This window comes from Ambystoma mexicanum, chromosome 12, assembly GCF_040938575.1.
Source record: "Ambystoma mexicanum isolate Mex_15411 chromosome 12, UKY_AmexF1_1, whole genome shotgun sequence".
Classification (NCBI taxonomy): domain Eukaryota; kingdom Metazoa; phylum Chordata; class Amphibia; order Caudata; family Ambystomatidae; genus Ambystoma; species Ambystoma mexicanum.
Window position 1 is genome coordinate 767990509 of NC_090936.1, and position 14090 is coordinate 768004598.

General features: G+C 42.2%; 1 protein-coding gene across 1 annotated transcript in view; it reads right to left on the reverse strand.

Annotated features, from left to right (window-relative positions):
* Positions 1 to 2410: 2410 nt before the first annotated feature.
* LOC138514032 (decorin-like) overlaps positions 2411 to 14090 on the reverse strand; it is a 114408-nt gene continuing 102728 nt past the window's right edge. The window contains exon 4 of the mRNA XM_069629269.1: positions 2411 to 4851. Within this exon, the coding sequence (XP_069485370.1) occupies positions 3765 to 4851 (1087 nt within the window). The 3' untranslated portion in view covers positions 2411 to 3764. The remainder of the gene's footprint in view (positions 4852 to 14090) is intronic.

The window sequence follows — 14090 nt, forward strand, 5'->3', positions numbered from 1 at the left end:
ACTGTTTCCCAGAGCAGTAAAGTGAAATTGACTTTACTTCGTATTTTAACTTTCTAGACCCAGCACACACTATCATACAATAGAGTGCTGGAGGGGTTACTTAGTATCCCCTTTGTATAGCTTCTTGTGTAGCATATTATATGTTACCCTTTCCTCAATTGACTGGCTGGTAGCAGTGGTTTTGTTTTGAACTACCTTGGTTTGCATTTAGCACGACCATTCGCGGCTCCAGTAAAGTAACCGCGGGAGCCATCTTTTTAAAAATGACATACAGCCATCTTTGCTAAAATGGTGCCCGGTCTTCTTTTTTCGCCAGGTCTTTATGGGAAGGTTCTTCTAGAGAGCTTCTCTGCGCACCAAACCAGGTTTGGTCTCTTTGTTCATTTCACCTTTGGCAGGGTATCTGAGAGAAACCCACCTCTGGCGCCCGAATGTCTGGGGCAGGCAGGAAGTGAGGGAGGTGCCCGAAACTCCCCGTGCTTAGTCTCCTAAAACACCCAAATGCACTCTGTGGTCATTGGCTGGCTGACTGTCAGGCAAGGACAGCCACCCTGCTGGGTGAATGACAGCTAGGCTGGAATGAATGGTAGAGAACTGAATAAAAGGGGAGTATTTTGGCTTGAAGGCAGAGTCGACCACTGGATGAAGGAACCGAAAAAGAGCTTGAAGAGGACGCCCGCTGCAACTCCTGGACTAACGCCTGGTGAAGCACTGCTTCAGTGACTACTTGCCAAATTTGGATCGACAGAGAAGCCACTGCAAGGACGACTTCTCCGTTTGAGTTGGTGGGACCAATCAACTCCAAAATAAGCCACCTCAACACCCATCTCGGAGCTGGTTGAATTTCCTCAGATTTGCTGCAGGAAACCGTATAGCCAGGGAGAGGTACACCAGATTGTGTGTGTTACTTTTAAGCTGACCTAAAGCTTTTGGAGATCTTCCGGACTCCCAGGAAGCAGGACTGACCAGGCCGAAGCCCCCTCAGCAGAGTGTGGGACCCCAGAAGCAAGGACAGTCCGCCTTGACAGCCGGGAACCACGCTTATTGATATTTGCTGTACCGCAAGGAGCTGAAACGCAAAACAGCCACTGAAAGTGAAGTTTGCGGGTTGCCAGTTTTGACAGTACCAGTGCAGTGCAGAAGTCCTCCGACGTCCTTCCTCTTGTCCCCACGACTGAGGCCCAGGAACGGTGAGATCTGAAGTGCTGCCCAAGAACAGAAGTCATCAGCTGCATCTTTTTCTTCTTTACCAAGGTACTTTAAAATCGGTCTAAGAGAACATATCTCTTACTGTAGAAGTGCTTGTAACTTCCACAACTCACAAGTCTAATCAGCTTGTGGCCCTACATTTGATTCTTCTTTTCATCAAAGACTCCTGAGAACTTGTGCAAAGACTTTTCCATTTACTTACCTGAACTGCTGCATACTATACAAAGACTTTTGCCTATTGACTTTGGCTTAGCCTATTGAATTGAATGACTCTTCTAATTGCTATCTGAAAGTGTTTGCCCTACTTATGAATATGTGTAATTTCTCGTGTTCTAATAACCTTTGCATTTTACCAACTTTTTAAGAGTGTTCTGAATGCCAACAATAAGATTTTATGTCCTCAGCACCCTTGTCATTGAAGTCACCTGTGGTTGTAGGTTGTGTCTGTGGGCCATCCCAAAGGGGTCTTGTCTCATTCAGAAACTCAGAGTGTACAGTATTGAAGTGTATTTGTATGTTACTAGTATATTGCTCCTTCTAAAGAAGGCTTTATAACTGACTGATAGATAAATTAATAATTGTTTATTCAAGAAACCTTGAGTGTAAGAGTTTATTTGAATACCTGTAACTGTGAATATTTGTGTAACTCCACTTCAGCTCACATTTCCCCTCTTGAGATATGCCTGGCTGCTCAACACGCTACCAAAACTGTGTAGTAGAAGCTTATACCAAAGGTTGGGTTGCCTATACCTGTAGTCATAGTTGCTTGCAGTGTTCCCAGAGGGTACTGCATTCAAACTTTGCGTAACAGCAAGGTAGGCGCTTTCCTTTTTACCTGCACCCTTAATAGCCTCCCCCCACATATTCTAGGGCAGGTATTAATTACTATTCTAACCCCAGTCTTACAATATTTGGGGAAAGTTCTTGATTTTCGTGGGAGTGCACATTTTGGGAAATATCACCCCCAGCGACCTTTTCCCAGGTGACTTTATCACTGGATACCATTGTTGTATGCCATGTATTCTTGTGATATGTCTAATGCAGTAAAACCCCAAGATGTTGTGCCATGTGTCCCCAGCTAAGCACGGTATTACCTTATAGTTCAGCTGTGCTCTTGACTTTATTATGCATTTCTGATCTTCATGGTAGTCCAACGCCTTATACCTTTGCAAATGACGACTGAGACAGAGGTTTAAAAATACTGCACTCATTTATTAAATAACTTTGTACATTCCAGTGTAATCCTGGTGCCATTTTGCAAGGTCTTTCTCTTACATAGTGATTTTAGGCCATGTTGGGCTGACATGTGTTTCTGTGAATGTGGATTCCCGATCCTATTATCGCATGCAAAGTCGCTTAGCCACCCAATGCGATCCAATGATGGTCTATGAATGATAGTGGCACTAAACCAGGCCGATTTCAATGTGTTCAGTATCCTTAGTACAGGACTTGATCTTCTTGAAGTTTCAAAGTACATAAAGGTATGGCACACCATTGTTGCTAGTGAGAAAGATCAGATTGCATACATAGATTTGACAACCACGTTGTCTCTTCCCATGGGTTGGAAATACATTTAAACAATACGATGGCCTCACTGTCAATCTGCGCAGTAGACGGCCGTTTACAGGTGTGTGTTTGGGGGAGGGAGGGTCAGTGGGGGAGTTGTTATCCTTCATATCGCTCAATCTCTGGAAGAGTAAGGGAGTTCATGGTATCCTCAAAGAGATTTGACATTCAGCACACTTATAACTATGTAGTAAACTTCCCACACACATTTACTCAGTGTCTGAGGACCGCTCATTCTCTAGTTGTATACATTATACATTATATCATTCGCTCACGCACTCACATACTAGAGGGTTCAGGCCTGGAACGTGTAGGTATCTCTCAAAAGGAATGAATTGCTTGCAACCTCCTGTTTGTGATTGACATCTGTGTTTTCTAGAGGCACATTTTTGCTCCCTTCCCAATTGCATTCCAACTGAAGGATCACCTCTGGGCTGGTTCTTACCTGGCAGCAGTGGTGTATGCCTGCACTGCTGGGAAAGTGCACCCATCTTGGGTTTTGCATGAGGTCGGAGGCACGATGATGCTGCTTTTTGGAAAGGTATAATGTTGCTGTGCAGATGGGCGAATGTACAGAGACATGCTGCATTCCTTGGTGTGGTGTTTCTGCTCACAACATAAACACACGTGCAGCTTGTGTATGTTTGAAAATATGTGTCCAACTAGATCTGAAATCTGTCCTCCTTTAGAATAATCAGTGGTCAGGGAGTTTTAATTATTTTTAGGGCAGCCGACCAAAAGAATTATTTTCACATACCGGTCATGCGGAATGTGGCATAAAGCTTCAAATCAAGAATTATAATGATTTGTAATGTATGGGTTGAAATTGATAGATGATGAGGGCTGCGAAGGCCTGGTCTGCCATCGTAATATATGGTTTCATGTTTTGCAATCTGTTGCTATTACCCCAAGATGAACACAATTGCTTCTAAGACCGTATGCTGTGGGTACAATCATCTAGGGAGAAATAAATAAATTCAATTACATGGTCAATAGAAGTGGACCACCTGATAACCGCGCAGGCATCGGAGTGCGTGAGGATCAATACTGCTATGACGCATCTTGTTGTTCTCCAAACGGACGAGAACGAGTCTACTCTCTGCATTCTGCGCTCCACAGAAAGAGTCTTCTGGCATTCGTCGAATTTGATTATTGAACAGATGCAATGTCCGCAAAGTAAGGGGCAGGCGTCTTGGAACTTCTAGGAGCTGATTGTTACTAAGATCGAGGTGCTCAAGGGCTAAAAGGCCTGCGAACGCGCCAGCTTCAATGCTCAATATTTTGTTTCCTGTAAGAATAATTTCAGTGAGGTTTTTTAATTTCTTGAATGCATCTTTCTCGACAGATGTGATTCTGTTTTCACTGAGTATCAGTGTCTTCAAAGATTTCGGTAAATGTTTGGGAACTACCTTCAGCAAATTGGAAGCCATGTTGAGCGTTTCCAGAGTTTTCATGTTCCGAAAAGCCTTCTTCTTAATACCTTTATTTGTAATTTGATTGCTGTTGAGATGAATGCTTGTAAGCTCGGACGGTTGACTGAATACGTCGTTTGGAATTGTGGTTATTTTATTGTGCTGCAAAAATAATTCCTTTAGACTGATGGTGAGGTTAGAAGGAACGGTCTCCAGCTGGTTGAAGTCCAATCTGATAATCTTCAAATTCCTTAAGAAATGGAATGTTCCACTTGGGATGGATGCGTCCGTTATGGCGTTTCTTTCCAGGCTGAGGACCTTCAGGCTTGTGCAAGTGTTCACCGCATGCTCTGAGATGTGGCTGATATTATTGTCATCCATCCGCAGCTCTAGCAGAGATTGTGGTAGGTCTGCAGGGAAGCTGGAAAGGCGATTCGCATCCATGAACAGGCGAGTGAGCGTTGGCATCGCTTCAAAGGCTCCTTCTACGCCTCCATCAGTCAATCGATTGTTATTTAAAACCAGGAACTCCAATGACAAGTACTCACTTAGCAGGTCCAGCTGAATGAAATCTATCTTATTATTCATGAGCAATAAGTACCGTGTATTAAATGGTGTTCCATATGGCATCCGGGTTATTCCTTTATCTGAGCATTGCACTACTCTGAAAAACAAAGAAATTAGATAAATAAATGCGGAACCTCTGCAATACAATATGCCTGTATATCATAGTGGCAGCTTCTGTTCTCAAATAAAATGATGTATTTGACTCTTTGTAATGTACTTGGGGAATTAAAAAATAACACGTATAACAACCTAAATAGTACTATGCATGAATGCCTTGAACGGTGCAGCAATTTACTCTCCATTCCAAATTATACAGTCACGTAGAGACTGGCTAAATGTTACAATCATTATGCACCACAGAGCGCAGTACTTTCTGCATTTCAATGAAAAGTCACTTTCGAACAACTTTAGAAAATTGATGGTTTTCCTCTGTATTATGAGGTAAGCATCATATAACGACACCACACCTGGCAGGAAATGCAACTTTTCTGAAAGGTTTTCAAACCCGCTGGTTTTCAGGGTTAGCCAGAACCTGTCAGTACATCATCACGAAATGGATATTAAGAATGTTCACGTTTGGTGTAAAAATACTATAGGATGGAGAACATAGATTATATTTTTCATAGCACCTTCTAGAAAAAAAGGAACTAGCCATATTTCCTCTTGCTTGCCTTGGGCTAGCATTTCCAAAAGTATCTGCTCCTATTGTTTGGCATCAGTAGACTGGTGACCTGGCATTGGAGTGGCCTTGTAGCCTCAGTGGGTTCCCTGGAAGTGCATTGCTGCGTGGTTTGAGTTTACAGCAAACCATAGTCTGTGTTAGGGAGAATTCTCACCCAAGTGCTAGATTCCCTCTACCTTAGAGCCCTCCAGCTCTTTTGTCATATTTTGGGACTTGAGCTTTTAATTTCAATGTGTTTTCTGTGTTTGTGTTCTTTGGATATGGAATTTTTAGACAACTCCATAGGCATCATCTTTTTCTTGTGTGTCACACAGCACCTTCAGTGCAATGGCACAGGGATGTCTTTTAGACTCCCCAAGGTTTAAATACCTTCTCTGGGACTGACTACTGTCTCCCAGAGCATGTAAAGGTAAAATTGACTTTGCTAGTCTTTTTAAATTCATACACCCAGCACAAACTATCTTCCTATAGAGTGCTGGAGGGGTTGCCTAGCATCCCCTATGTCTAAACACTCACGTAATGGTCAAATGTTAACCTTTCCTCTTGAAATGGCTGGTGGCAGTAGTTTTAGAACAAACTGCCATGATTTTTCCCGACTGCGAACACCGATAGCTAAAAATCGGGTCAGCCATGTTTTCCAATATGGCATCCAAGACCCCCCTGTAAAAACAGACTCCGGTGATCTTTTTTTGCTGTTTTTTTATGGAAAGGTCCTTCTAGTGTTTGTCTCAGGTTTGGTCCCTTTGTTTGATTGCCTTTGGCGGGCTTCAGTGCTGAAGCCCTTCTCTGGCACCTGAGTGTCTGAGGTGGGCAGGATGTGAAGGAGGGGCCCGAAACTCCATGTGCTTAGTCTCCTAGGAGACCTGAATGCACCCTGGCGTGATTGGCTGGCTGACTGTCCGGCAAGGACATCCACCCTGCTGGGTGAGTGACAGCTTGGCTGGAGCGAATGTGAGAAAACTATTTAAAAGCAGGTCTCTGGGACTTGGAAGGCAGAGTCGACCACTGGAACGAAATAACCGAAGACGAGCTGAAAGAAGACGACTGCTGCAACTCCTGGACCATTGGTTTGCCCAGTGAAGCCCTGCTGCAGATCTGAATGGCCTGAAACTCCCTCGACAAAGAAGCCCCTTCAAGGACGACTTCTTCCCTTGAGCTGGTGGGAACAACCAACTTGCAAGCCACCTGGACACCGTCTCCATACTGGTTGAATTTTCATCAGAGTGCTGTTGAAAAATGGATAGCCAGTGAGAAGGATACCAGTTTGTGGACTTTAAGGCACTTACACCTTAAAACCGACATTTAGCCAAGCTTGTGGCTTCTTCCCTGGCTTCTTCCCTGGGTGGTGCAGGAACCTCCCGACGTCCTCCTTCTTGTCCCCACGAATGACGATCAGGAACAGCAAGATCTGCAGGAACTGCCAGGAACAACTGCCTCAGCTACAGCTTTTCTTCATCGATAAGGTACTGTGCAAACGCGTTGTGGAAATCCTTTCGGCTGTGGTGATGGTGAAGGTTTGTGAAACTTTCCCAACTCTGGAGTCTTGTTCGCTTCTTATCCGACATATAACTGTTTTCCTTGCAAACTACTTCCAAGAACATTGGCAAAGACTTAACCGTTTACTACCAGAACTGTGCTATCCTATCCAAGACACTGAACCATTGACTTTGGCCCAGGACTATTGAAATTAATTTCCTCTTGTAGTGAACTGAAACTATTTGCCCTGCCTCTGAAAGTAATTGTGTTTTAATTCTTATAACATTTGTCTTTCTACCCCTTTTGAAAGTTAGTGAAGTGCCATTTTGCTCCCACTTCAGGGGAGCCTAAATTGTTCAGAAACTTATTGGTTGTGTACTGTAGTGTATTATAGTGTGATATTGAGCTGCTTATTACTAGTGGAATGTTTTCTAACTAACTGTGTAAATAAATGTATATTATTTTACCAAGAAACCTTGAGTAAGATTTTGTTTGAACTACTGTGATTGCAAGTCCTTTGTGTAACATCTTGTACTGCTCACATCCTTCTTGAGATAAATCTGGCTGCTCAGCCACTGCTACCACATAACTGTGTAGTACAGGCTTGTACCAAAGGTGAGATTGTGCTTACACCTGTAGTCTTAATTGTGTGTAGTGTTCCCCGAGGGTACTGCATGTAATTATACCTAACAGTCTGACAGTGCACATCAACTTTATGTACATTTTGCATGTTAAAATTAGGCTTGGGTTAACATTACTGCTAGAACCATAAATCTCCCAAATTCCAGGTGATTCAATCAGGTCAAACTTTGTACAATGTTATGTTATGTTATAGGTTCTTATACTGTGCACTGTTGCACACTGCATGGTTTGTTGGTGCTCTAGTGGCTCTGTAAAGCAAGGGGAGTGGAGGGTTAGTTAGTAGGACTGAGCAGGAGAAAAGAGAAAGAGAGCTCTTTTGTGCTGTTGGCAGGTGCAGTCTGGTTGACACCGTTCACTGAGCGTAGGTGTGTTTTCCGGTTGGTAGCCACCATGTGCTGCTGTGGTGTAGTGAAATGCATGAAGTTTGTTGTACTGTAGAGGTATGATTGTGTTTAGTTCAGAGTTTGAGAGGTGTATGCAGAAGGGTGAGTTTTTAGTAGGGTTGGTTATTGGCAGTTCCCTGTCCTACCCCTGCTGTTCTGACTAACTGTGGCCCATACCCCTGTCGTACATTATGGTGTGCTGCAATCGCCCCCCACTCCCCACAGTTTCCTCCAGTGGGATGTGTTCACTGTGCCCTGCGGTATATCACAACCACCAATTACCTTAAGAATATCTAGCAAAAGTCGAACACATAGCTCACAATTTTAGATCTCCTTTTTCCTCTTAGGTAGCTTTCAGAGAGGCAGGTGGTTTCTGGAGACAGGTGTAGAAAACTCAGGGAAGGGGAATACATTGGAGTGGAGCTAGAATATTTGCTTAGGATTAAGGAGAGATGATGACTGACAGGGAAATGCGAAGAGTTAGATTCATGGTAGGTTTTTGTTTCGCAGTGCTTTGTGGGACATTCAATTATTTGAATTGGGTTAACAACACAGGTCATCTGGCATGGTTTTTCGAGAGGGGATCTCTGTGAGGGACATTAGCTTTGGTGACTGTGAGAGGCACATGAGAAACCAGACCTTCTTTAAGTGACTGTAAGCAGAGGCATTGCTAGGGGGTCTGAGGGGACTATAGCCCCATGTCTTTGGGTTGTAGCCAGAATAGAAGCTCATGGGCTACAACCAAAAGGCTAGTTAGCCCCGAGTCTCGACAGTCCTGACATCAGCGTAGCCCCAGATTGTATCCAGGCCTAGCAGCACCCCTGACTGTAAGCAAAACATATGCCATGCTTGTTTTTATCACTACAGAGGAGCAGATGGCGCAGTGGAACCCTGGGCAGATTCACTGAGAGCAGCAAATGTGAGCTTCATGCTCACGTGATTTTTCAAGGTTGAAGATATCGGGAGGGGTTGATACACCTGTCAGTGTCCATCTCTTGAAGAGAGTGTTCTAGACACCAGGGGGGAGGAGCAGGGGGAGCCAAGGATCCCTGAAAGAAACCAGTATAAAAACTCAAGCTCACATATATATATGTAGATTGGGACATGCCATGAGAACCTAAACAAACCAGGGCACGGAAAGACATTTTGCTCTGAAGGTTTGTGGCTATGTATTTTTACGTTTTCAAATGACAGAACTCTACATAGTCAATTGGTGGCATTATCCAATTCACATCCCCCAACTCTCCCATCATTGGAGGACATGCCATTACACGTATTTGCATGGGTATTGCGCCACAGTGAAGAACATCCAACAAGGCCAACAAAGGAGGTTGCACATTCTGTTCATGCACTTTGGTTGAGGGGTGAAGCTAGAATTTGAGCCCAGTCTCCAATTTCAGCGCTTGACTGGGTTATTTCTCAGGAATTTGCATACAGAAAGGTGCAATTATTTGTGAATGCTTGACGTTCATGAAATATAATGAATACTCTGTTTTTGTAGAACTGATTTTGAAAGTATGTGAATCACATGATAAACCACATGACAATATTTTACAGAAATCTGTGTAGAAACACGATGTACAAATGGACATTGATCGTAGCTGTATTTGTTGCATCAAAAAAATGGAACTCTACAGGTACCAGAGTACTAAATGATGTCAACCTACAATATCACATGATTTTTAGTGCTGCGTTTAAAAGATTTAAATACAACCAGCAAAAGAAATTGTGAGATAAGGTCACCTTCTGATTGTCATATCTGTCACAGACTTATTCATGATATGAAGAACAACGTGCCAAAAAAGCACATTGTTTTGTGTCGAATGAGCGGACCTAAAAATAAGAATGGAAGACACCTTAGACATGTGGTCTGCTCTTTCCCATCTGGGACATATTCCACTGAAATTGCCTACTTGAAAAGAAAGAGTAGGGAATTGGCTGAACAATTCTTCCATAATGCGAGTCTTAACACCTTTATTTCTTTTTTTAACCATAGACAGAACAGTACTATATAGTGAGATGACATGATATGTCCAGGATCACAGTGCCATCCAATGGCAAAGTCATGGTAGGGGTGTTTGCACTTTGGCTCCACTGTCTCAAGTTTGTCTACATAATCACCTCTCCTGACTACAATCCGAAAAAAAGCAATGGGAGATTGAATCAAACTTCTGCTATACGAAAATACATACAGCCGATAATTTCGATGGAGTCTCCAATTCGGAGCCATTACAGTGAAAAAGGGAAGCGGGAGCTGTGAGGGTGTCCCTTGCACCCTTTTTCACTATGATGGCCTCCGAGGTGTCCCCTGCTTCCCGAACAATAAAGTTTAAAAAAACAAATAAAAAAGGACCCTGCCGAGCCGGTTCTCGATCACGGGAATGAAGGGAACAGGTGCCACAGGGATAAAGCGAGTCGGTGGCACACAGCGAAGTGTGCCGCAGAGAGTTAAGTAATGGGGTGGGTGGGAGCAGGTTAACAGAAATGGCATGGGGAGGAAAAACCAAAAGTTATTTTCCCAAAAATAACTTTCATTTTTTCCCCTCGGTCATTTCAGCATCGAACAAATCTCAGTAATCCCTCCTGACGAAAACATTATGCTCTTCATTGGGGGTTGCTGCTGACATTTTACAATCCTTTCTTGGAGGGACCCTGCTCTAGATCCTCAACATACTGATGTTATGTTCGTTTTCAAAATAACTGATTTCAGAAGCAGGCTCATTGATTTGTAACTAAGTAGTTATTATCATCCCCAAAATGTATGCACTCAATGTGTCTCATCCTCAGGCAGAGGAAAGATGACATCTGATTTTCTGGGATCTGGAAATGTATTCTGACATTTAAACAGAGACCTCTGCAACAGGTACATAACACATTGAACTACCATCTGAACAATTGTGGCTCCCAAGGTTATCAATATGTGTTTGAATTTATCAGAGGTTATCAATATATTGACCAAAGAAAGGTGAGTTATAGTTATAGTGAATGCCCAAAAGTATGTACTTCAGTGAACAGAGAACACATTACAGGACTAATTCATTAGATTGCCATTTAGTTGTCAACAACAGCAAGGCAGCACATTATAAACTATCAAAAGGTATTATTTATGTTTTGTAAAAAATGTGTATCAGACAGCCAGATCGTATCCCTCCCAGGGAGGGGGCCCTGGACACGTAGATCTTTTGCCCTCCCATTACAACGTCACTAGGACTAGGAAGCGAGTGCAGGCTTTTAGAGAACCTCAAACTTCCTCTAGCAGTTTCAAGCCTCTATAAAAACCGCAATTTGACGTGAGATTCGAGATTTGACCAAGAATTTAATCTCTTCCAAAACAATTCTGATGAAATAGGTCAACTCTCCCCAAACAGATTGAAGCGCCCCATTAGTCATCTTTTAGGTAGTACTTCCCAGCTCAGTTAAAATATTGTAAGCAGTTTATTACTATTGCATCACATGATAATATTTAATAAATCATTTCTTATTTACGTAAATCTTTGTTAGCAATTCCCATGGCCTGACTGGCCTAAATATATATTGTATTGCAGTGAGTGGATTCTATGATCTGAAAACATTGCCTTGACACCATCCCATGCTGCACGCCCAACAAATCTCTTAAACTCAACCATTCCAAAATGGAGTTTGGTTTCATCTGCCCACGTGTTTCCAAAAGCCCACCTAGCCAAATCTCTCTGATTAATATTGCATAGACCCTCTCCTGACATACTTTGTTAGATGGCATAGTTTCATCCTCCGCTCTCCCTCAATCGTAATGCTCACATTGACAAAACCAGTAACTCCTGCATATTCCAAATCCTCGATCAACTTAAAGGCTGTAAGGGGAGGTAGAGTTTTTCCCTACCTTCCCCTATGGATCCTTCCTATTTTCCCTTCCATTCTGTTGCTCTTATAGAAATATGTCAATCTGCCACCCGACTCATATCTCCAGGACTAGGAAGCTTCATCATTACATGCACATTCTCATCAACATTTACTAGTTTCATCTTGTCACTCACATTCATTTAAAATTCTGCTGTACAGGATCTGGCCATCACACTCCATCAACCTTCCTACATAGCGACAATGCACAAGCCTGGAGGACTCCTTTGGTGTTCACTTTGAATTCTATATGAGTGTCCAGTTAACAATCTTCACTTCTTGTCTTCTATGTAATGTAGTTTAGGGGACCCTTGTCTCCTGCATCAATATGGGAATCGGAGCTACCGACACTTGCAAGGGTGAATATAGCCAAGCACTGAGTTGATAGATTCTTCTGTATTAAACATTTTAAAGAGGGAATGATTAACTTAGATTTAGAGTTATAGTTAGTTAAAGACGAAAAGGGGCGTTTGAAGCGAGATTAATCATCAGAAGCGGTGTCTCTTCTACCTTGCCTTCGCCTTGACTGATTTCTTGTTTGAGGTTGGACAGCCAAAGGGCGTTATTGCCAGGATACTGATTCATCCTGAATCTGTTCAATAACCTTAGGATGCAAATATTAAAACCCTCCCTCTGAGAAAAACGTTTTCACAATTCCAGGAAATTTGACAAAGTGTGCAAGAGAATGACAGGCATGCCTAGGGCTACCACTCACTGGCTGAACAGAACCATAGTATGATTAAGGAAGAAATGCAACTCAGAACATGGCTGCAACCAGAGAGAGAATTAAGCCTGCTGGCACTAGAGGCTCTGGCCTACATAGCCTGACAACTACCCAGGAACGGGGGAAAGTAATACTTGCTAGTAAGCATGTGATAATGCCTTGGTAATTGGAGATGGAATTCTTGCTGGTTACATTAGACGGGCAAGGGAATTGACATTTCTGCTGGTAAAATAAATCATGGAGAGGGTAGAAAGATACCAACAATAGAAGGGTATCGTCATTGAAGAGCAGATGAAATTGACCCTCAGCTAGAGGGTGATAATATATGTACATAGGAGGTTTCTACACCCAGAAGAGCCAGTTACATCCCCTAACTAATGCATTGACCATTAGCTCCAAAGGCAAGGGATTCTCGTGGATTCTATGATACTAAGAGACCCCCAACCTTGTTCTGCTCAAGACCGGACTTGTTCACTGTTTGTAACACTATATGGGATGTGCCCTCTTTTTTATTTACGAGGGGTTGATCTAATGTAGGGATGGTATAGCATAAACTAAAAGAGATCAGATCAACTACCCCTTTCTCGGTCGGCCCACTTTAGAAGTTCAGGTGTGGTATTAGGTCTATTTCTTGTAAATCACAAAAATTGACATAAAAGGCATGGTAATGATAATATTAAATTAATACAAATGTTATTCAAATAACAAATCTAAAATTTTTAAGAACACAAAAGAAAAGCCTACAATAGTTTTGGCATTTCAATTTCATTTCATATAAGCAACAAGTGCTAAAGTGTGAGGTTAGTATGTGACAGACAAAACTGTTCTTCATCAACAGATAATTTTCTAGTTTATATATTTGTTTGGGTATACACTTTCCAGATGTATCTATATTGATGATGTCTTTATTGGAAGTCTCTGATTCTCAAAGAATATTTTAGTCGAATCAGTCTGAAAAAATTCTGCAGTTCAATCTCTGTTTGGAAATTATTGGCTTTACAAGTGGGCACGAAACTGAGACATCGACTGAGCACCTGTTCATCTGTCTCAGTTAAATGATGTCTCGAAAGATTGAAAATTGGTATCACCAATTTTGGACTTGCCCGTTCCAGTTCCGTGTTTGCATTTCAATAAATAAGTTGACCAGCGAGAGATAAAATATCATGTCTCATCATTAATAATGTATATATGGGGAAATAAGAAAGGCCACACTGCTAATCGGAAAAGAGAAGATCTGACACAATAGGAAGATAAGCTCCTGTTGAACAAAAGATTTTGAAGTTCCGATCTGACACTTATTTTGAAGCTTCAGGTGGGTTGACACCATATTGATTTTTAACTGATAAGACATGGTAGTGATGTTGCTCTAAGTTTTTAATACAGCATTGTTTGCTTTTTTATTTTTAGTAATGTGAGACGACAGTTTGAAAACCAAATCAATTCCTGTCCTGAAGATGACCAAAAAACATCAAATAATGATGCCAGTGATGGCATCTAAATTATTTTTGAGCAAGGCCAAAACATATGACCATATCTAGACACATCTGGAAAGT